The sequence below is a fragment of the Bidens hawaiensis genome, unplaced genomic scaffold (assembly GCF_021521415.1).
Source record: "Bidens hawaiensis isolate Kalapana, Puna unplaced genomic scaffold, B.hawaiensis_p1.1 tig00038076_1, whole genome shotgun sequence".
In the NCBI taxonomy this organism is placed as follows: Eukaryota; Viridiplantae; Streptophyta; class Magnoliopsida; order Asterales; family Asteraceae; genus Bidens; species Bidens hawaiensis.
In genome coordinates this window covers 125569-148008 of record NW_027505523.1, presented here as the reverse complement: position 1 = coordinate 148008, position 22440 = coordinate 125569, and the positions used below count along the sequence as shown (strand labels likewise).

General features: G+C 34.6%; 1 protein-coding gene across 1 annotated transcript; it reads left to right on the top strand.

Moving 5' to 3' along the window:
* The first annotated feature begins 12641 nt into the window (after positions 1–12641).
* On the top strand, positions 12642–19438 carry LOC143613721 (uncharacterized). The gene is made up of 17 exons (XM_077087360.1): positions 12642–12924; positions 15863–16072; positions 16169–16227; positions 16673–16810; positions 16876–16950; positions 17049–17132; positions 17224–17285; positions 17367–17436; positions 17525–17600; positions 17695–17825; positions 17907–17966; positions 18046–18120; positions 18384–18488; positions 18614–18709; positions 18789–18869; positions 18957–19058; positions 19248–19438. The coding sequence occupies exons 1-17, from the start codon at positions 12642–12644 to the stop codon at positions 19314–19316; spliced, it is 1776 nt and encodes a 591-aa protein (XP_076943475.1). The 3' UTR covers positions 19317–19438.
* The last annotated feature ends 3002 nt before the right edge of the window (positions 19439–22440 follow it).

Here is a 22440-nt window from a genome sequence, read left to right as displayed (position 1 = left end):
ATGTCAAGGGACATTTGATTGTTGATTGTCCTTATAGGAGATGACTCAAATTGCCAGATGTTAACAAGGTTTCATTTACTTTTGGGCAATTTGAGACATCTGAACGAAAAGCTAAACAACAAAGACTTTATGTTAATTTTTTTTTTTACTGGTTAATCTCATCTGATAAAACCAACCAAACGATTTACAATGAAGTGGCAGGTAAGTGCCGCAACCCCCTATTGGATAGCAAACTCAATCCTACTAAAAACAAAGTTTTGATTCTTATGAGCCGATAAATTGCTATGCATTACTTTTTGAACTCTGTTTAGAAGGTCCACGACATCTGGAGCTAAGTAACCAAAAGTGTCAAAGGCAAAAGGGATAAACACGTGTTGATTCTCCAAACAAGCTTTCTCTTGTTTAACAACCTTACCCGAGGCAACAAGCTGATAAACAGTTACCAGTTTGGAAACCAAAGATTCCATCAGCATGTGCTGATCATGTTGAGGATAGTGGTCGACCTAAGACTTTGGTCTGGGTTCCAGTTTCTCATTAAATTATCTAGTTTTTGTGCAGGGATATCCAAGAAGATCTATCAACGTTATATGGATTGTTGCTAAATCAGATTTGTTGATGGTGGATCATCTCGGCATATTGTTTTGTTTAGTTTGATTTGATTGTTATTTGCAAAGTTTTAAAAATTCATAAAATTTTCAATCGGCAAACTTGTTCACCATTTATATTTTAAAATGCAAGATTTCTTTTTGGTGAACAAGATCTTCAAAAGAGTTATCCATGTTGGAAGATCATTTTCATTTTTTGTTATTTTCTACAAATTTTTTTTGTTATTGTTTATATTTTTAGGGGAGAAAATTAGAAAAATCCAAAAAGATTGTGTTTTCTGTATGAAAAATATAAAAATACAAAAATATGTTGTTAATTTTGAAAAATATAAAATTTGAGAAATGTGACATGACATATATGGGAAATGATAGTACATTGACTTAACGAGCCTAACACATGAATAAAGTAGACTAAAAAGTGTCGTAAGATCAATTGTATGATGTGTAAGATAGGCTTAATAGATCGTATAAGTGCTGAAAAGATATAAACCTAAATGCTTGCCAAATCTAATGGTGTTACATCTTAATGCATAGTTAATATCTATATTAAGTACCAAAAAGTTTAAAGATTGTTGTGTGTGCATGTGTTCATTTTGCAAAGAAATTCAACTTCATTTTTTCTTTATTTTTATTCAAATCTTGGATCCTCTCCTGGGCAATAAGACTATTCGACCTGAGGGTTAAGATTTGGATATTCTGCTTTATTTTCTTGATGTTTCGTATAAAATCTTGGACTTTCTTCGCGCGATAATACGGGATTACCCGAATTGAGAGTTAAGATTTTATGCAACTTCAACTTATTTTATCTTTTTATTTTTGTTCAATGGAACCTTATCTGCGCGTAGTCATACCGATCTTAAGGGAAAATTTTAACTTTCTGCATTATTTTCTTTTTATTATTTTTGCATGAGTCACAGCTAATTAATTTAAAGAAAAATGAAACACGTACATGTGAAATTCACTGTCTAAGAGATATAAAAATTATGTCTGACAGGTGGGATCCACATAAGATTTGTGCTTAATTGAACCTTAATACGCATCGTAAAGTTACTGAAGTATCTGTATAAAGTTTAAAGTGGACAATCATATCTGCAATCATGTTTAGGTTATGTGCATAATAACGTTGAAATTGAAGTGTAGTTTAGGACGTTACTGGTCAATATGATCCCATGTGGCGATCTTTCTCACAAAAATATGTACTGCTTACATTTACCGCTTTAATTTTCTTTTCGTTATTTTGAGAAAAATACAAAAAGATTTTAGGTGTGTTTTGATATAAAATTTGAAAAATCAAAAATATTTTAGGTATGTTTTAGCTTAAATTTTCTAAAAGCCAAAAAGATTTTCTTTCCAATTTATTTTTGTCTTCCGACAAGCGATACACATTTTCAAATTATTTTTCCGTGCTATAAAAATTGTTTTCACCATTACACATTCTTATTCATATTATTTTGTGCTCAAATGCTAAATCAAGATAAAACTTGACGGTTTATTGATGGAATGTGTTGATTGACAGCAGTTATGATGAAAGTGATGATTATTCAATCATTGAATCTTCTCAAGATGGTGATTTTAAGGTATGGCAGAGTTATTCGAGTTAAGGGGGAGTGAAGATGCTGATCGTGTGTACAAGCTTGATGCTGATAAAGATTGGAGACGTACAACTAATGCCAAGGGGGAGTTTGTTAGTGCATTTTCTTCATGACATTATATGTATAAAGACACAAGTGAAGACAAACTGAAAACGACAAAGACTAAAAGTTAAACTAACTCCAGCAATTGTCAAGGGGGAGTTTGTTAGTACATGAAATGTGACAAGTGCTGGGTGTTGAACCAGCTCGCATTTAGTCTTTGTATAAGATGCAAAAGTCAATGAATGAGAAGCTTGAATGGCTAGCGAATGAAGGTGATTGGAATACAAGCTAGCTAAAAGAATGAACAGAAGACTAAATGATTAACGAATGAAGAAGTATGTGCATGCTTGATCATAACGAATGAGGAGCATGTAGGCTTAACGAAAGAGCATATTAAGAGACGAACGTGCATTGTACAAGCATGTAACGAATAGCATGTTAAGTAGCGAATGTGGTATGAGTATAAATAGGGTGTGTTAGGTAGTTATACACGCATAAGAGTTACACACAGTTCATATTCTTACATATTGTAACGAACCTCTGCCGAAATTGATAATCGAGCTTCAACGAGTTAATATTTACATATCTTCTACATGTTCGGTCGTTTTCGTTCATCGATTAGCACCGAAACGCACCGAAACTAACTCCGTGCATTTTCGTTTTCATAGATCAATATCGAGTTCATCGATCCTCATCGGGAAAAATAGAAGGTGGTGTGCCGGTGGTCGGAGTAGCGTTGGAGGACGAGTGGAGGGCTGGAGGAGTGACTGACTGTGGTGGTCGACGCCGATGGAGAAGGGTGGAGGGCAAGAGGAGAGTGGAGGCGATCTAGGGTTTGAGTCTAGAGTGGAGAAGAGTGAAGAGAAGAGGGAAATCTAGTGTTTTTATTATATTTGTTATATAAAATAAAATTAAAAAATATTAACATTTAAATATCGGATAATTCGGATATCTGAACTATCCGAAAAATCTGAAAACTGATATCCGAATCCGAATCCAAATTTGCAGATATCTGGGATTCGGATATCCGGATTTTTGGATATTCGAAAATTCGGATAGTTCGGATACGGATAGTCGGATAATTCAGATACGGATTCGGATTTGGATAGTTTTGAACACCCCTATTCTCTGCAATATTCAGTGTGCCTTACTTTCACCGGCGTACGACTGGTCCCTTCCCTACCATAATTGTGGCTATCATCACTCGCGTATTCTTCCTCTTGAAACGTGGTATCGCGATGTCTCCTGGAAGCATGACTCTGGTTATAAGCAGTTTCGCGGGGTAAACTCCGCTGAACTGGACGACCTCTGTCACGACCCCCTTCACCTTGGTGTTCACATGAAGGTTTCAAAACTTCTATTTCTGGGTTCAATGGATTTCGTCGTATGGCTGACAGAGAGAGAGAACGAAGTGGTGAGTCCTCGTAGGTCAAAGTTCTCGCCTGAATCTGCCTGTCTCTTACCATCTGCTCATATTCTTCTTTCAATCGATGTTGTTCTTGAGGAAGCCACTCTTCCGGGGTTAAAGTTGCCCTCCCAGATCTGATTTGACGATAGTGAACCCGCGTTTCGTCACCCTCGAATCTAGGGAACTCCCCAGCTCTGTCTTCCAGCACTGGGGTGCGAGTATTACGACGAGGCTCCTGTCTGGCGTCCTCTAAGATGGGACCACCAGAACCCTCAGTTCGTCTAATTCTCATTGGGGTGGTCATCGGAAGCTGCTGGTTCTGACTCATCGTATCACACACAAACTACAAAAAACGTAGATCCTAACCTCAAAGTATGGATGACACCAATGAAGAAACACAAATCGAACCTAGATGGTATTCGATTGGTATTTCGACCGAGATGAACTGTAATACGAACCGCTAACAAATGAAATTAGATCTCAACTTAATTCCTGCAAAATAAACACCGTGAGACTCGTTACGGGCAGGACTAGAGGGGGGTCTTCCCGTAACCACCCTTCGGCGTGAGAATAAGTACTGTACTGTGAACGGAATAAGTACAAAGTACTAGTAATTGATATAATATGTGGGGAGCGAATGAATACCTCATGAAAATGATTCAAGTATATATAACTGGGGATGGGGATAGGTGATTGGTGGAGTTGTCACCGTCAAGATATTCCCTTTCACCTGAATGGACACGTGTCACGCGTTTAAAGGATATGACAACCTTGCCACGTTTAGGGCGGTTACCAAGTGTCAAGCTGTCTTCCTTTCATTGGCTGATGTCGTTGTCAAGGTGTTATGGTAATCTTCTAGAAACAGTTTGTTACAACTGCTATTCCTTATCACGTGGGGACTTCGTGTGAGGTTCCTTATGCGATCCGCTATGTTTTCCCGTGGATGCTTATTGACGACCTGCGGATTATACATTGGTGTTCCGCGGGGAAATTTCTTTGGTTTGCGGGTCATTTTACTACCCTACCTCTATATTAAGATTCGTTTCAATATTTTTTTCTTTTCTTTTTCTTTTTAATAGTAAATGTTGTTGGAGATGAATGAAATAAATGGGAGAATGAAAGGTGAAGCTTCTCGTAAGCAGAGAAAGTGAAAGTCGGTGACATGGATGTTTTCTTCTTTTAGTCTATCTCAACGTCTCGTAACAAGATAAGAGTTGGTAGTTTGTTTATGATCTCAAAGACATGATAATTTTATTTATTTGATGTTTTAATCAAAAGATATATTGGTTTTTAATAATCCTAACTATTGCCTTTTGATCACTGTTGGTCCAAACTAATGAATTGGTTACTAATGGTCCCAACTTTTAAAATATTTGTTCCTAACGGTCCGCGACTAACAGAATCCTAACTTCGTTAGTTTCAGGTCGCCAGAAAAACGGTTTTGGCCGAAAAACTCAATTTTGTTTCCCGAAAACTCAACATTTTTGTCCCAAACATCTTGGTAACTTCGTGTCGGACCTTTAGGAACCTTTTTCTAATAAAAGCCTCAATTATTGAGGTCGCCGAAAACCTTAGAACCATCGTCGGAATCGGTTGATGGTGCTCAAGTGGTGGTAGTTGGTTAGCAGTGAGTCAATTGGTGGTGGTTGCGGTGTTCAGGTGGTGTTTTTTGGCAACAAATTTGAATTTTTTGGCCAAAAGTGTTTTCCCGACGACCTGAAACTAACGGCACTAGTATTCTGTTAGTCGCGGACAATTAGGAACAAATACTTTAAAAGTTGGGACCATCAGTAGCCAATTCATTAGTTGGGACCAACAGTGACCAAAAATAGTTAGGACCATTAAAAACCAATATACCTAATCAAAACTACGCAGTTTTGATAGGTTTTGCATCTAACTTAGATGCATAACAACGCCATATTCACTTTCCTCAAACATAAAATTCATATTTATGAAAGAAAGGCAACACGCTTGCTTACATAAAAAAAATTAAAATAAAACATATTTAAAAGAATGACCCAATTCCCACAAATTTTTGTCTTGCTAACTCGGCCAACAAGTAACGAGTCTTGCTAAACCAATAAATAAATATGTTTAAGAAAAGATTATTTGCTCCTTCAATGTGGCTGCCGTCTTCATCTTCTGCTTGTATCTTTGATATTAATTTCATATGGATTTTGATACGTGGAACCATATTATTTTTGGAAGAACCGACCATACCAGGTACAAGAAAAATCAAGGATTTATTTTGCGTGCTCAAAAGTGATTGGGAACCGGGAACCAGTTAACACGAGTTGGGGACAAAGCGTTAGGTTTATTGGGGACGAAGTTGCCAACGCGGGGATGGCTATAAGCTTTCGGAATAGTTGAGGGAAGATAGATGCTGGCCGCCATGTTCTAGAAAGCGAACAAACGTGGAGTTTACAATAATAAATAAACCTCGTTGGAGGAAATAAATGAAGATGGATTTAAAATATGAAACTTGAATGAGGTGGTTATGTATTTATTATTGATTAAGGATATTAGCTACAATGTTACAAGGGTAAAAAGGAAATACAATCATAACAAAACTACACAATGATTATGTACTAGAATAAACATGGGTGAATATATGGTAACAATATATTCGATTAGTTATGTGATCGAGATATGTTTCTATCTCCACTTATATTGGACAAAAATAACGTCTCATCAGAAACAATGTTTTTCTAATGTAAACCAGAATTCAAAACTTTATAATTAGAACTTTTTCTATTATACTTAAGAGACAGGAGATTGTTTCATTATTATATATGTGTAAAAGCACTCGTCTAGGTTGGTTCGGTTTATGCTTTCTTTTTTATCTTTGTTTGTATGTTTCTTGAGCTCCTCTCTACCGGACGAGAGTTTCCAATTTTCGTTTTTAATATATTTGAGTGCTTGAAAAAAAATATGGTATTTACCTATATATAATGAGAGATATGCGGTAAATGAAGGAAAACTGAGATCTTTGTGATCTCCAGTTCGATTCTGAGGGCATCCGGGTTTACCATCAGTGGGCCTTCGGGCGGGTGGTTTTCCCCGGAACTGGGGATAACTTGGAGAGTTGGAGGTGCTTAAGAGCTCCGTATGGCTGAGTTGGGCTAGCTGGCGGTGGCCTTTAGCCATTGGATCGTCCCGTACGGAATATCTAGGCATTCTATATTTGTTGACCGTTCAAAAAAAATCAATTTCATAAATACTTTTAAAATGCAACATTATGTTAATCTAACAATTATGTGATGCCTATTCAATTTTTATGTTAACTAGCTTTGAACCCCGCCGCGTTGTGGCGGATTAAGGCAAATTCGGTCAGTATCAGTTAGGTTTGTCACGACATCTATACTAAATCAAAAAATTATATGTGAACGCCCAAAATAGTGTCAATACATGTACAACTTATGATGAAAGCGGCACATACACGGTCGGTATCTGATAGAAAAATAAATTAGTAAACGTATAGCTTATGATACAAAAACTAATACAAGTAAAACGACGTTTATTCGGTTGACAAATTACAGGCATTGTGACAAAAATTCAGTCGGTATCTATAGGTTCGCCACAACAATGGAAGTAAACCCAAAAAATAATTTCAAAAATTTGACATATTAAAAAAAACAATACAAAACAAACACGGGCGTTGTGGCAAGTTGACATACATTTGGTCGGTAACGATTAGATTCGTTATTGTACCGGAATTAAACATAAAAAATAATTTCATTATTGGCTAGGTTTGTTAAACAATAACACGGGTGTTGCGGTGACGAGATAATTTCGAAAAATTGACATAATTAAAAAAAACAAAACAAACACGGGCGTTGCAGCGAGTCGACATACATTCGGTCGGTAACAATAAGGTTCGTTATCGTACCAGAAGTAACATAAAAAATAATTCCATTATTGGCTAGGTTTGTTACGATACCGAAATTAAATAAACAATAACGCAGGTGTTGCAGTGACGAGGCGTTGCGTTTAAAGTTGGCGTCACTTAAATTCGTTACAATACCGAAAGTAAATCTAAAAGTCAATTTTCTTAAATTATTATACTAAAAAAATCCTTAAAAAAAGAATCTAAATTAAAAGTCCTTTTAAAAATGTGATGCCACACCCCACCAAAATTAAAATTAAAATAGATTAAAAAATGATGCATATATGCAGCCACAAATATTCAAACTCTAGATACCTGATACCAATGAAGTTAGCAAAACACACCTTGGCCAACACACTATCACTAACACACTTGCTTCATTGTTCAAACTAAAATCATAAATATTAAAACAGTTGGTTTTTAAAGAAAACAGTTGGTTTTTAAAGAAGGAGTTATGGCACCAACATTTGATATTTATCTATATATAATGTATAGCAAAACATTTTTGAAAGTATTTTTTATTTTAAAAAGTTAATGATTGTTAGATTCTAAAATAATTTATCACTATATTTTGAACCCGTGTATTATACGGAACTTATCAAACGATATAAATAAATAAGGTCCGTTATTTCAATTGTGATTCTCAAAATGTTTATAAATTAATTTAATGTAGACTTAAAGGAAAAACAAACAAGTTAATAAAAATTACTAAAATAACATGGTTTTGGAAACGTCAGGTGTGGATTTGTAATAAATTTAAAAAATATGCTAAAGTTGCGTAGTTGGTCAAACTTCATGTATAAAATGACACTGTGCTATAAAATCCACCATATGTTATAACCCGCTTGCCAAAATGATTTTGACCCATGACCTATGGATAGCTAGAATGAATGAGATAAGAGATTAGAAATTAGAATAAATATAGGGTTGACACCTAATCTTCAACATTTTCTTTTATTAGTATTGTAAGATAAGATAAGATTAGTTAACACTAGGATAAATCAGTTGCTTACTGATAAAATTTGAACATAAACCAAATTTTATTTACCAACTCAGAATCAACAATCAACTATGATCTAATCAATCCAAAATTCATCAACAATCCACACAAAACCACCAAATCTAATAACAAATTGAAGAAAAGAAAGAACATCACAAGAGATTAACGCAGCAGAACAAAATATCAAGATCTCTAGATTCTTCAGTTTATTAGGGCTTGAGTGAGTGAGTAATATAATCTGATAATATCTCGAGATGAGATCTGCTAATAATATAGATGACCATTCTTGTTAGATAATTTCCAGCTTGCTTCTTCCAGCCCTCCTACTTCCAGCGATCTTTCATTCCAGCCCTTGTGGTTTCAGCAACCTTTCAACAGCAACTTAACTTCTAGACTTTTCCATATTGACTATTCTACCCCTGCAATTATACTAATCATACAATAAGTAACTAAAAACAATATATTTAAACCTATTTGAATTGTCTTTTTAATACCCCTCCTCAATTCAAACAGGTGTAAACATGTCATTTAAACCAAATTTATTACTCAAAAATTGATGTTGTTTTACACTCAATCCTTTAGTAAAAATATCAGCCAACTGCTGATCAGTATTAATTTTTAAAACTTTCAAAAAACCATAAGCGATTTTCTCCCTTACAATATTAAGATCAATTTCGAAATGTTTTGTCCTGTCATGAAAGACAGGATTAGCACTGATTAAAATTGCTGCATTGTTGTCACAATAAAGCTTAACAGGCAGAACCTGGTCAACATGCAAATCATCCAAAACTTTTACAACCCAATTCAATTCACAAGTGGCACTACACATTGCTCGATACTCAGCCTCTGCTGACGATCGAGACACAGTTTGTTGTTTCTTACTTTTCCAAGATATCATGGAATTTCCCATGAAAACATAATAACCAGTCACACATCTCCTTGTCGCTAGACACCTGCCCCAATCTGAATCCACATACTCACGAAGATCAAGACCAGTTTTACTAAATAACACACCTCTACCAGGTGAACCTTTCAAATATCTTAACAACCTAAGAGCAACTTGTAAATAAGAATTTAAAGGACTATGCATAAATTGGCGCAGACAGTGAACAGTATAAGCTATATCAGGTCTTGTTAAAGTCAAGTAAATAAGTTTACCAATAAGTTTTTGATATTCAGTTATGTTTTTTAATTCAAAGTCAGTTTTATAAGAATTAGTTTTATCAGTTACAACAAAATTTTGTTCAACAGGAGTATTTATTGGTTTGCAAGCTGTCATACCAAAGCTGGATAACAACTCTAAACGGTACTTTCTTTGACACAAAGTTATACCCAAATCTGATTTCAAAACCTCATTTCCTAAAAAGTATTTGAGAATTCCCAAATCTTTTATTTTAAAACAAGAACTCAAATTATTTTTAACTTTTGTTATTTCACTTTCATCATTGACAGTTAGTAAAATATCATCCACATATACTAACAAAATAACAATCACATTATCAACATATTTCACAAACAATGAATAATCACTTATGCTTTGTTCAAAGCCATCATCAAGTAAAACTTTTGTCAATTTTTCATTCCATTTCCTAGGGGCCTATTTCAACCCATACAAAGACTTCACAAGTTTGCACATTTTATTATCATCTTTTTCAAAAAAGCCTTCAGGTAAAGTCATATACACATCCTCATCTAAACTACCATATAAAAAAGCATTATTTATATCAAGTTGATACAAATTCCAATTATTACTAACAGCTAGAGTAATAAACCTTCTAACAGTTACCATTTTAACCACTGGCGAGAAAGTTTCATCAAAGTCTAGACCTTCTCTTTGACTAAAACCTTTAGCCACAAGTCTAGCTTTGAACCTTTCAATCTCACCATTTGATTTATATTTTATTTTATATATCCACTTTTGTTGAATCCTTCCTTACTGATTTTATATTGCAAAGAACAAGAACTTTATTAATTCTTCGCCAAGAATCGAGTAGGAATATGTAGTGAGCAGAAAACGCCCAAAACCGATGTTCAACTTCCAAAAAAGATGAACTGCTCCTTCAATCTGAAAAGAAATCAAACACACTTTTCAATCAATTTTAAAGAAGCAAGAAGTGAACAATCAAAAATCCCAAGATCTAGCCCAAACGATCGGAACAAACCCTAGATCGATGAAACCCTACACCACCGATAAAAAACATGTTTGTTTATCAAAAACTACATGAATCGAGAGCATCTAGCTCTGATGCCATGATAAAATTTGAACATAAACCAAATTTTATTTACCAACTCAGAATCAACAAACAACTATGATCTAATAAATTCAAAATACATCAACAATCCACACAAAACCACCTAATCTAATAACAAATTGAAGAAAAGAAAGAGAACATCACAAGAGATTAACGCAGCGGAACAAAATATCAAGATCTCTTGATTCTTCAGTTTATTAGGGCTTGAGAGAGTGAGTAACATGATTTGATAATATCTCAAGATGAGATCTGCTAATATATATATGACCATTCTTGTTAGATAATTTCCAGCTTGCTGTTTCTAGCCCTCCTACTTTCTGCAATCTTTCATTCCAGCCCTTGTGGTTTCAGCAACTTAACTTCTATACTTTTCCATATTGACTATTCTACCCCTGCAATTATACTAATCATACAATAAGTAACTGAAAAAAATATATTTAAACCTATTTGAATTGTCTTTTTGATACTTACTGTTGGGATTTATATTTTAGACCGACGCATTGAATTATTATTATTATGGGTGAAAAATAATTAATATTTTTGGTCTCAACCAAGGGTGGATGGCTTGAAGACCAAGACATGCTAGACTAGTATAAATAGATGTATTTGTTAATTTTTCTAGTATGAGTGTATTGTGTATTGTGTGAGATCTAGAGTTTATCTCTTTGAGAGAGCCGCCGCCTCCAGGATGAGCTCTCCTGGAGGTGGCTGATCTTTATTGTATGTATGAGTGCTTTGTAATGAAAATCTTTTGGTTAATGAAATCATACTACCACCTCTTTATCTTTGTGAATCGATTGCATAAGTTTGTTCATCCAGTCTATTGTTCATTGTAATCGATTTAGGCTCTCTCCCAAACACCACTCATCCGTCCAAAACCCCCTTTCAAGAGCGAATACGATTCGATCCAAGCTCAGATCCGAGCTCCACCGTTTATAACGACCATTATTCACGCTTCCGCACCGGGGCTCGGATCTCACACTTACGATTCATCTGAGTTATCCTATTAGCAACTGCAATTACCCTATCAGATAGATTCTCTAACCTTTCATATCAATTGATTCCTTCCAATCAATCTCTATTATAGCAAGTAGGAAATTGATTGCCTCTACAAAACAATAGCGCTGCTAGTCTTCTAGGGAAAAGATAATCCGTTATTAATTACTCAGTTGAGAATATAATTAAACTTTATCGACCGCAGAAATACGATATATCATTTTCAAGCTTCTGTTGAGTCAATGAGTTAGAGGTCCATTAAATATCATCTCACTTTGGAAACTGAATCAAATTAAGTCAGTGCTAGTCAAAACCGGCTTTCCTAAAATCAGTTCAGTCTAGAAACCTGTTTCCAAAGGAAAAATGACCAAATCTGTTTAAAACCCGTTTTTCTTTCACCAAATCGAATCGGTTTTAACCAGCTTCAACATATGAGTTTTCAAACATATTATAAACCGCCACATCATATTAGCGGTTCCCAAACCGACCCAAACCGCCAGTTTTAGGACCGGTTCCCCTTAACATCTAACAAACCGGTTTTATAACCGAACCGGTTTGAGGAAAACCGGTTTATAACCGGACCGAACCGACGTGACCAGGCCGGCCTATCTTGCTTTTAAATCGGTTCGGTTTGAGTCAAACCGGTTTTGACCAGCTGTTGACCAAACCGGTTTTGACCACCTCTACCTCTACATCAGATTCGATCCCAACACTGATTTCATATCCCTTAACGGCCCACAAAAGAAAAAAAAGGCCCAAAATATATGATCCAAACCGCATTTTCTACACGACGACACATCATCTTCATCATCACCTTGTTCTGCTTCTTCTATCCATTTTCCCCAAATTCCTCACTCTCAATGGAGTCTGCTTTAACTCTCTCCGTCTACTCTCCTCTTCCTAAACCTACCGGCGGCTGTATCCTCCTTCGCCGGCTCTCAACCACACCACACCGTGTCACCTCAGCACGATGCCGTTTGCGATTCCGAACATTTGTAGTACGAAATGATTCGACTCCGTCTAGCCGCTCACGAAGAAGTAGAAAAGTTTACACGGAGTCGCAGTCGGAAGCAGCCGCGGTTCCGGTGAAGGAAATTGCGTCGTTTGTGTTGCCGGTCGGCAGCTTCGTTGTCGTCACTTACGGTATTGCTATTTCTGTTAGGTTTCCGGTTACTCGTTGTTTTGCTATTGAATAATTCACAGTTAGATTAGATGAACTTTAGGTTTTATTTGACGTGCTAGGTAACTGATATAATTAGTCTGTTAAGTTTCCGGTTACTCGTTCTGCTTTTTTTGAAAGTTTTTGGAAGATGTTGTCATAGTTAAATGAACTTTAGGTTTTATTTGATGTGCTAATTAAATAATAGAATTAGTTCTGTTATGTTTCCGGTTACTGTTCTTTTGTTATTGAATAGACTTGGAAGAGATTGTTACAGTTAGATGAACTTTAGGTTTGGTTCGATGTGCTAATTAACTGATATAATTAGCTCTTTTACATTTCCTTCGTTCGTTCTGTTATTGAAAATTTTTGGAAGAGATTGTTATAACTAAATGAACTTTAGGTTTAATTTGATGTGCTAATGAACTTATATAATTAGTTCTCTTACGTTTACGCTACTAGTTATTTTGTTATTGAATAGACTCGGAAGAGATTGCCAGAGTTAGATGAACTTTAGGTTTGATTTTATGTACTGAATAACTGATAGTAGATTGATTTTAGTTTGATGATATTGAATATGTATGAATTAACTTTAGGTTTGATTTGATGTGCAAATTGACTGATATAATTAGTTCTGTTACGTTTCCGGTTACTCATCATTTTGTTATTGAATAGACCCCTAAGAGATTGTCACAGTTAGATTGTCACAGCTAATTGATTGACTATGCAGTCGATGTCGGTGCTATAGTGGTTATCGGACCTCTAGCAGAAAACGGTCAAAATATCGTTACTGATAATATTGGCTTTATTGACCAATATTTGACCGATTTTCAGATATTGGTTCTTTAAGTCTCAATTGTCAAGTTTTAGTGTTTAATGTTAGTGTTTTAAGTCTTAATTAGTTTCTACTTGTTACAATGGTTAGTGTTTTGTATGTTGCAAAAGATTAATTTGTTAATGATAAGAGAGTATACTGAATTGTTAGTGTTAAATTGCTATATATATAAATTCTGCATGATACTGAAGTTACCGATATCCCACTGCGATAACCGATATCTCAAATATCGGTCCTTGACTGCTATCCGATATTTTTCCGCTTTAACTGCATGGTTGACTGATATACTTAGTTTTGGTACGTTTCTAGTTACTATTCTTTTGTTTTTGAATATACTTCAAAGAGATTGTCACAGTTAGATGAACTTTAGGTTTTTGATTTGATGTGCTGAGTAACTGGCATAGTTATCAAATGCTCTACGCGCATAGGCCTCAAAAAAAGCGAGGGCCTAAGGAAAAAAAGGCGCTCTTAAATAAAAAATTAAAAATATATTATGTAAAGTAAAAATAATACTAATCTTCAAATAGAATAAACAAAAGCTATCATATAGCATTTAATATCATCTAATTAGTACCAAAAGCTCTAAAATAGTCAAGATTCAATGTAAGTTGACCTCTCCTAGACCTTAGTTTCAATAGAACCCCTTGCGTATGCTTTGCTCGGCTTTTATCTTCTCATGCTCTTGGCATAGACAATGCCGAAGCACTCGTCTAGGAACTAGAAGCACATTTAGTGAACCTCGGCTGAAAAATGGGCCCAGGCGCAAGAAGCGAGGGCTTTTAATAACTATGGTAACTGGTAGTAGATTGATTTTAGTTTGATGATATTGATGTGTATGATGTTTTTCGGTTTACAGATGCTGTAATTGTCACAGTTAAATGAACTTTAGGTTTGAATTGACGTGCTAATTGACTGATATGATTAGTTCTGTTATGTTACCGGTTACTTGTTTTATATTAGTTCGTTACATTCAATTGGAAGAGATTCTAAGTTGTACAGATAGTGTAAAATTGTCAGAATTAAATGAACTTTAGGTGTAATTTGATGTGCTGTGGAAACTGATAATAGATTTATTTTAATCTGATGGCTATATTGAATTTAATGTCATTTCTATAGCGAAATTAGATTTGTAAAACCATATATTTATTGCTAGAGGCTCACATATAATGTGTAAACTGGTATTTGAATTATATGAAGTGTGTGTATTACAAGAGATAAGCCCCTCTATATATAGAGATGGAAAGGGGGCTATATGTAAAACACTACTTACATGCAAGGACCTAGACATAAATAACTTATTAATATTAGCATAGTGTTATCTAGGGATGTGCACAATTTAGTTCGGGTATTAGTCTCAACTGAAACCGTAGGCATCGGTTAACCAATCGGTTCAGTCTATTTGGTTAGTTAACCAAACTTGGGTTACAATTTATGCTTAGTGATATGTGAAATGGAGCTATAAATACATGAAAGGAAGGAATAAATACTTGAAATGGAGGTATAAAACATGAAATACATGAAATGGAGGCATAAAAGCTATTTAATATATGAAAATATGAATGGTTCGGTTTGGTTAATTTCGGTTAACCGAAGGTACAAAAAAACGATAATCGATTTTCGTTTAATTTTGGTTCATTTTTGTCGGTTTGGTTTTGATTAACGCTCCGGTTATTGCCCTCCCCTATTACCTATATCAGTTGATAGAAGTTTCTCATTGGTTCATTAATTATGTTGTTTAGCTGATATTTATGTGGAAATTGGTGGAGAAACTGTTACGTTTCCTGTTACTTGTTCTTTTGTTATTGAATATAATATAATCAGTTTGTTACATTCAATTGGAAGATAATATAAGTTTTACATGTAGTGTAAAATTGACACCATTAATTGAACTTTAGGGTTAATTTGATGTGCTGATAACTGATAACAGATTTATTTTAATCTTGTGATATAGAATTTATTGTCAATTTTAAAGAACTTGGAATTAGGTTTGTAAAATTAAATACTAATTGCTAGAAGGTCATATATATATTGCTATCTTGTGATAGAAACTTCTCATTGGTTCACTAATTATGTTGTTCAGCTGACAGTTATGTGGAAATTGGTGGAGAAGCTGATGATGCCCAAGAAAGCAAAAGCTCCAGCTGCTGAGAATAAACCAACCGAAGGGGTGAAATGGTCTCTTGCTGCTGGAACAAACTTGTTATCTAATTTTGGGGCCAAAATTGAAAGGGAATCCAAACTCAAACTCAATGATTTTGCCAAAGAACTTAGGTCGTTCAGTATTGTTGACATGTCAGGTACTTGCAAACTGACTTCATATAACAATGTTATGTATCATTTTAATGCTTGCTTTGCAAAGCTTATGATATTTAAATTCCGTCCCAATTTGGCAGGTCGTAACTTTGGAGATGAAGGACTATTTTACCTTGCAGAGAGTTTGGCATACAACCAGGTTAGATTTTAATATCATGCTCTTGTTTAATCTGCATTATTTGTTTCACTGGTTCTTATGCAATGATGTATGTTATAATGATTGAAGTTCAGTAGCACAAAGCTCACTAAAGTAACTTACGGTTCTGAAGTTAGGTTTGCTAATTGCTATACAGGACTTGTAGGAGATAATTTGATATTGTTTTTTCTTATGGTTATTTGCTACAATCAGTCTTCCTCTAAAATGTTGTAGCTGCATTATGAATGCCATTTTTAAACATCTGAATTATAGTTCAAAATCTTCTCAAGATGGAGAGTCTATTAATTTTGTGCGTGAATAGCACTAGAAGTTACTAACCTGGCCGTGAAGCATTAAAACTCTGTATCTATGATATAGCATGCTAAGTTTAACAACCATAACCCCTTGATTAAAACTATGTATTTATGACATCCTTACTATTTTCCAGGTTGCTGAAGATGTGAATTTTGCTGCTAATGGGATAACTGCAGAAGGACTTAAAGCATTTGATGGTGTTCTGCAATCAAACATTGCCTTGAAGATTCTTAACCTATCAGGAAACAATATTGGCGATGAAGGAGCAAAGGTGAACTAGTATATTATTGATTCATCACTTGGTTTTTACCGAATAACATATAACGTTCTCTGCAGATTTTATGTGATATTCTAGTGGAAAATAATGGTATTCAGAAGCTCCAGCTGAATAGTACTGGGCTTGGAGATGAGGTCAGTTATTTTAATAAAATTTCAAACTCCAAACTAATAGTTTTCGGTTAGATATTATTATATTAATAACATCCAATGTATACATCTCTTTGTTGCAGGGAGCAAAGGCTATTGCTGGGATGCTAAAAAAAAACTCAACCTTGCGTACACTTGAACTGAACAACAATTTGATTGACTATTCTGTATGTCTGGTTTTCATGTTTATGTTAGCGTTTATTATTTAAGTTATTTGTATTTGTATAGTTCTTGTATATTAACTGGATTTGTGGACAGGGTTTTTCTGGTCTTGCTGAGGCACTTCTTGAGAATAAGTCTTTACAAAGCTTGTATCTAAAGTGAGTAAAAACTTTTATGATTATAAATATACTTCATGGTTATAATGTAACTTATAACAAGTTCTATTATTATTATTATAGTGGAAACTATGGTGGTGCTTTAGGGGCTGCTGCACTTGCTAAAGGGCTTGAGGGTAACAAAACTTTAAGGGTATTTACAGAAATTAATATGTTTGTTTAAGTTTTTATATCACAAAGTTCAAGATCTTATAATGTGAAAATGTTTAATGAATATGCAGGAACTATTTTTGCATGGGAACTCAATTGGAGATGAAGGAGTTCGTGCATTGATTGCTGGATTGTCTTCACATAAAGGTTTTATATTCTTACTAGTAAATTTTTTTTCTTTTCCATTGTGTTTTCTATATATCGTGTTAAGTTGACATGTATAGTTCATATTCATAAGCAGGGAAACTGACGGCTCTTGACATTGGCAACAATATGATAACCTCAAAAGGCGCGCTTCATGTTGCAGAATACATAAAAAGAAGTAAATCCTTGTTGTGGCTTAATGTATACATGAATGACATTAAAGACGAGGTATTATGTTATATATCAAACTGATGTTTATGCAATTTTTTGTTGTAACATCGTATGGTTTTTATTCTTAAAATGCGTCAGGGAGCTGAGAAAATAGCTGAGGCTTTAAAGGAGAACCGTTCAATAACAAATATAGACTTGGTGAGCAGTGGGCTCAAATTTATTTTATTATTATTGTAAATACAATTCATATTATTTAGAAATAACTATGTACTTTCAGGGAGGAAATGACATTCATGCTAAAGGGATCACTGCAATAGCTGAAGTTTTAAAAGATAATAGTGTGATAACAGCTGTAAGTTGATTCCTTCGTCCAATGAAATTTGCAATGATTATATATTCAAGTTTATCTATTTGCACATTGTTATCGCTACCAAATTTATGTTATTGGCTTGGCTTCTGAGTGTGTTTTTTTAATTTTTACCGTGTCATTATTTAAGTGTATTTAAGATATTTATAAACAGTCAACACTTCATAATATGGTATCTAATTAGATCTTGTATTTTCATTATTCTTAGAAAACCAAATAAAACTTATATTTTCTTATCATGTAAACAGCTTGAACTTGGTTATAATCCAATTGGATCAGATGGGGCAAAAGCTTTGGCTGACATTCTTAAGTTTCATGGAAATATAAAAACTCTCATGATTGGTTGGTGCAAGGTAAACACTTCTGTCAATAATTTTTTTTAATACTTTATTTTACACGCAATAACAAAAAAATATTCTCACAATAATAGTTTACATAAGAAAACTCATTGGACCTATTTCATCTGATCTCATAACAGATAGGTGCAAAAGGTGCAGAATACATAGCAGACACTTTAAAATACAACAACACAATCTCCACTTTGGATCTACGGGCTAACGGGCTTAGTGATGAGGTTCTTATTTCTAAATAGCAATTTTGTATTATATGATTATATCTTATTTTCATAAGCTAATATCAAGTTATTCATGCAGGGTGCGAAGTCCCTAGCTCGCAGCCTAAAAGTGGTCAATGAAGCTCTCGTGTCACTCGATTTAGGATTTAATGAAATTAGAGTAGGACCCACCTTCCCTCCCTGTAATACTTTCTCATTTAAATAAAACTTGTTTTTAATTCATCATTTTGGATTGATTTGCTATTAGGATGAAGGAGCTTTCTCAATTTCTCAAGCACTGAAGGCTAATGAAGATGTGAGACTCACATCATTGAATCTTGCAAGCAATTTCCTTACAAAGTTAGGACAGGTATTTTATCACCATTTTATTTCGCTCACTTGATGGGCCCTGTTAGGGTAATGCTTTATTTTTTAAAAAGCTTAATGTGTCAAATGGGTACAAAAAAATTAATCGCGGTAGTAATCATGTTTTTTTTGACTTAATAGCAATTTATAAAAAATATTGACCTGCTCTGAACCTAAATCAACTTTGTTGTAGAGTGCTTTAATTGATGCAAGAGATCATGTGTATGAGATGAATGAAAAAGAACTAAGCATCGGTTTCTAAACAATCATCTTCGAGCATGATGAATATGTTGTCAAACTTGGTGTGGGTGGGCATCCGTCAACTGTAGGGATGCTTAGAAATTTTGGTACAGAGATTTTGGCTTGTGTCGTTGAGGAACTTTTGCCCTTACTGGTAAACATTATTTTGCTTTAAAGATTATGAATATTTATGGTAAAGATTATTATCATTATTATCACTCTGAGCCCCTTGTAATGGTGTACTAGGCTGGTGTTCTTTTGGATGCCTTTATAAATTAGCGAAACCCGAATTACATGATAGTTTTTTCCCGGCCCCTACTCGCTACTTGGCTAATGTGCTCAACTAAAACCTCGCCAAATAAGTAAACAGTCAAACAAATAAATGATTGTTCAAATAGTATTACTTTGAAGAGAGTTGGGTTTTGCAATTCTTAATGTTTGCGTGTTTGGATATAGTCTAAAACAGTTTTTGGCTGATTCTGCACAAGTTTGCTGAACTGGTTAGGTTTGGGTTGAGTTGATGGTTCTAGGATACAAGTAAAAATTCTTTTATAGTTGAAATGGAGCTATTATGTGTGCGTGTGTGTACTTTTAGTTGTTAAAAGAGTATTAATAAGATAAAAATCAGGTTAAACGGATCGTGTTCATGTTAGCATTTGAATATTCATGTTGTGTTCGGGTCCATGCGTGCGACGTGGTTTTCGAGTTTGTGTCCAGGTTTTCATGATCGATTCACCTTCCCTTGAATATGACCTGTTTAGTATGCTTACGATAAAAGGGTTCATAGATAAGGTTTGGTTAGATGGTTCAAAATTTTGAACTCAACTTTGTGTGGGTATGCTGTATTATGCATAGTGAACTGAATATGTGCCAGGTATGTTGTATGCATTGTGAAGTGAATTAACGGATGACCGTTTTTAGTGTCATTCAAACCAAATTAAAAACTGCTAACATACTAGTTTACTCTCTAAAGAGGTTACCCCTTGATAAGACGAAACAAACAATAATAATACAGGAAGAAAAGAAAATGAAATTACAAGAACTCCGTAACAAATCACAGTAATTTTATCCATAACATAATGTTAATGGAGACTTGATAAACTGTGTGTGTGCATATTATTACATATGTTTATTTGAATGGATTCAAATTCAGCGAATTCAAATAGGATTATTCGAATTTTAGGCAAATTTGAACAACCCGATTCCAAGAAAACCCAGTACCTACAGATTGTTTCCCTTGATGTGATCCCATATCACCTTCATGGCGCCACTTTGGGAGATTTCCTTCTGTCAAGGAAATCTTCCATTTCTTGTGACACTGGAAGTGGCGAGAAACCAGGCCATGAATATCAGCCAGTTCTACTTCATCCGTCCTTCAAAGATGGTTTTGAGGTTTTTTCGTCACACGTAAGTAGGCATGGCCTGAATTATAATAATAAAAGATCAAAGACGTATTAATACCCAATTGTATTTCAGATCAATAACATGCAGTCAGTTCTTGTTTGAAAACAAGTGATCACTCTAAATAGTTGCTTATTATACTTTGTTGTAACCACAGATCCATGTTATCAAAGTTGTCTGTAAAACCCTAACAATTCGTTGATTTGGTATTTTGCTTTATTATGATTTGTGTTTTTTCAAAAAAACTTGTGTCGAATGCCTAAAATTGAGGACATGAATTTTGTGTAGTAGAACTAGAGGTACCTTCTGAAATGAACCAAAGCCCAATATATGATAAAGCTTAATTTGGACAAGTCCAATCTTGACAAGCCTTGGAGTTTTAATTTTGCACCTTAATATACGGCGTTTCTTTTAATATATAGTATAATTTTGTATCTTAGTCTTTAAATTTTAGATTGCTTCAATTTAGTCCTTCAAGTTTTAAATTGTTTAGTTTTGATCCATGACATTTTTTTTTGCTAAACTTTGTTTACTTTTCACTTTAGCATCCCAAAGTTTTCATGGTTTTAGTATGTACGTTAACATGTGTTTTCCTTTCCATATAGTTTTTTGTTAATACTTATACATTTAAGTTATTGATTCTTTGGTAATCTTTAGCATACGATATTTTAAAAACTTTAGTATGCCGTTACGACATGCTCATATTTTTGTATGTCATGCCGTTAAAACGAAGTTGTATTCGCAACAAGTTATGTGTAGGTTCCGATGAAAACGGAGTTTCTTTCGCAATAGAATATTTTTTTTGTATTGTTACCGCATACCGAGTGTCGGTACCACATCAATGCCGTAATGAGCCTAACCAATACCAACCAAGTCCTTTTGATAGTTAGATAAACTTTTATTTTGTTGTGCCGAAGTGATATTCGTTACGATGTGTTTGTGTATTCGCGTTTTAATATGCGGGTCCGTTGTCGAGTTCCCCGCGCAAAGCGCGTCGGGAACACTCTAGTTAGAGTTAAGCTCACAAGGCTAGTACATAAATAGAAGCCTACTCGTTAACATAAAGAGGTCATTCTTCTTCAGCGAAGTCTCCAAATACTATCACTTACACACACACACGCACACACTTTAACGGCCGCATCGAATATTGACCTAAGCGTTGGAAGGTGGTCCAGAGACTCCGGTCTCTATCCCTTTCTAGTGCTTCGTGTTTTGAAGATATGGGCAAGACGGAGGAGGTGTCGTGTGGTCAATTTCTCCTTCAATTATCATAGTTGAAGCATCCACATGGTTTCTAGATACTGACTGGGATTTGTTTCTTCAATTTGTTATGGGGCATCTCTATATTTTTCAAACTTTCCATTAAAGTAACAAGATACGTAAATGGATATGTTATTTTAGTTCCTTTTTGCATCTGGTTTATTTTAACTTTTAAGAAATCTTTACCACATATTCAAGAAAAGCTTGCAGGTATCACTAAATTACATCATCACAGTTTATTTAAAACAATACATTCAGACCATTATCTTTTATGCATGCTTATACACCTCAGTTCATGACATTTTCGTTCGGCACTCCACCATTTGTTGTGAGACGGGACGCGGCAGAAGAATTGCAAATCAATCAAACAAACGGTAAATTTAGATGAAATAGTTATAGTATTCACAAAGTTTAGATGAAATACTTAGTGTTAAAGCAAAGACGCCACCACAACGATCAGCACCCCCAAAACCTAAAGCCGACCA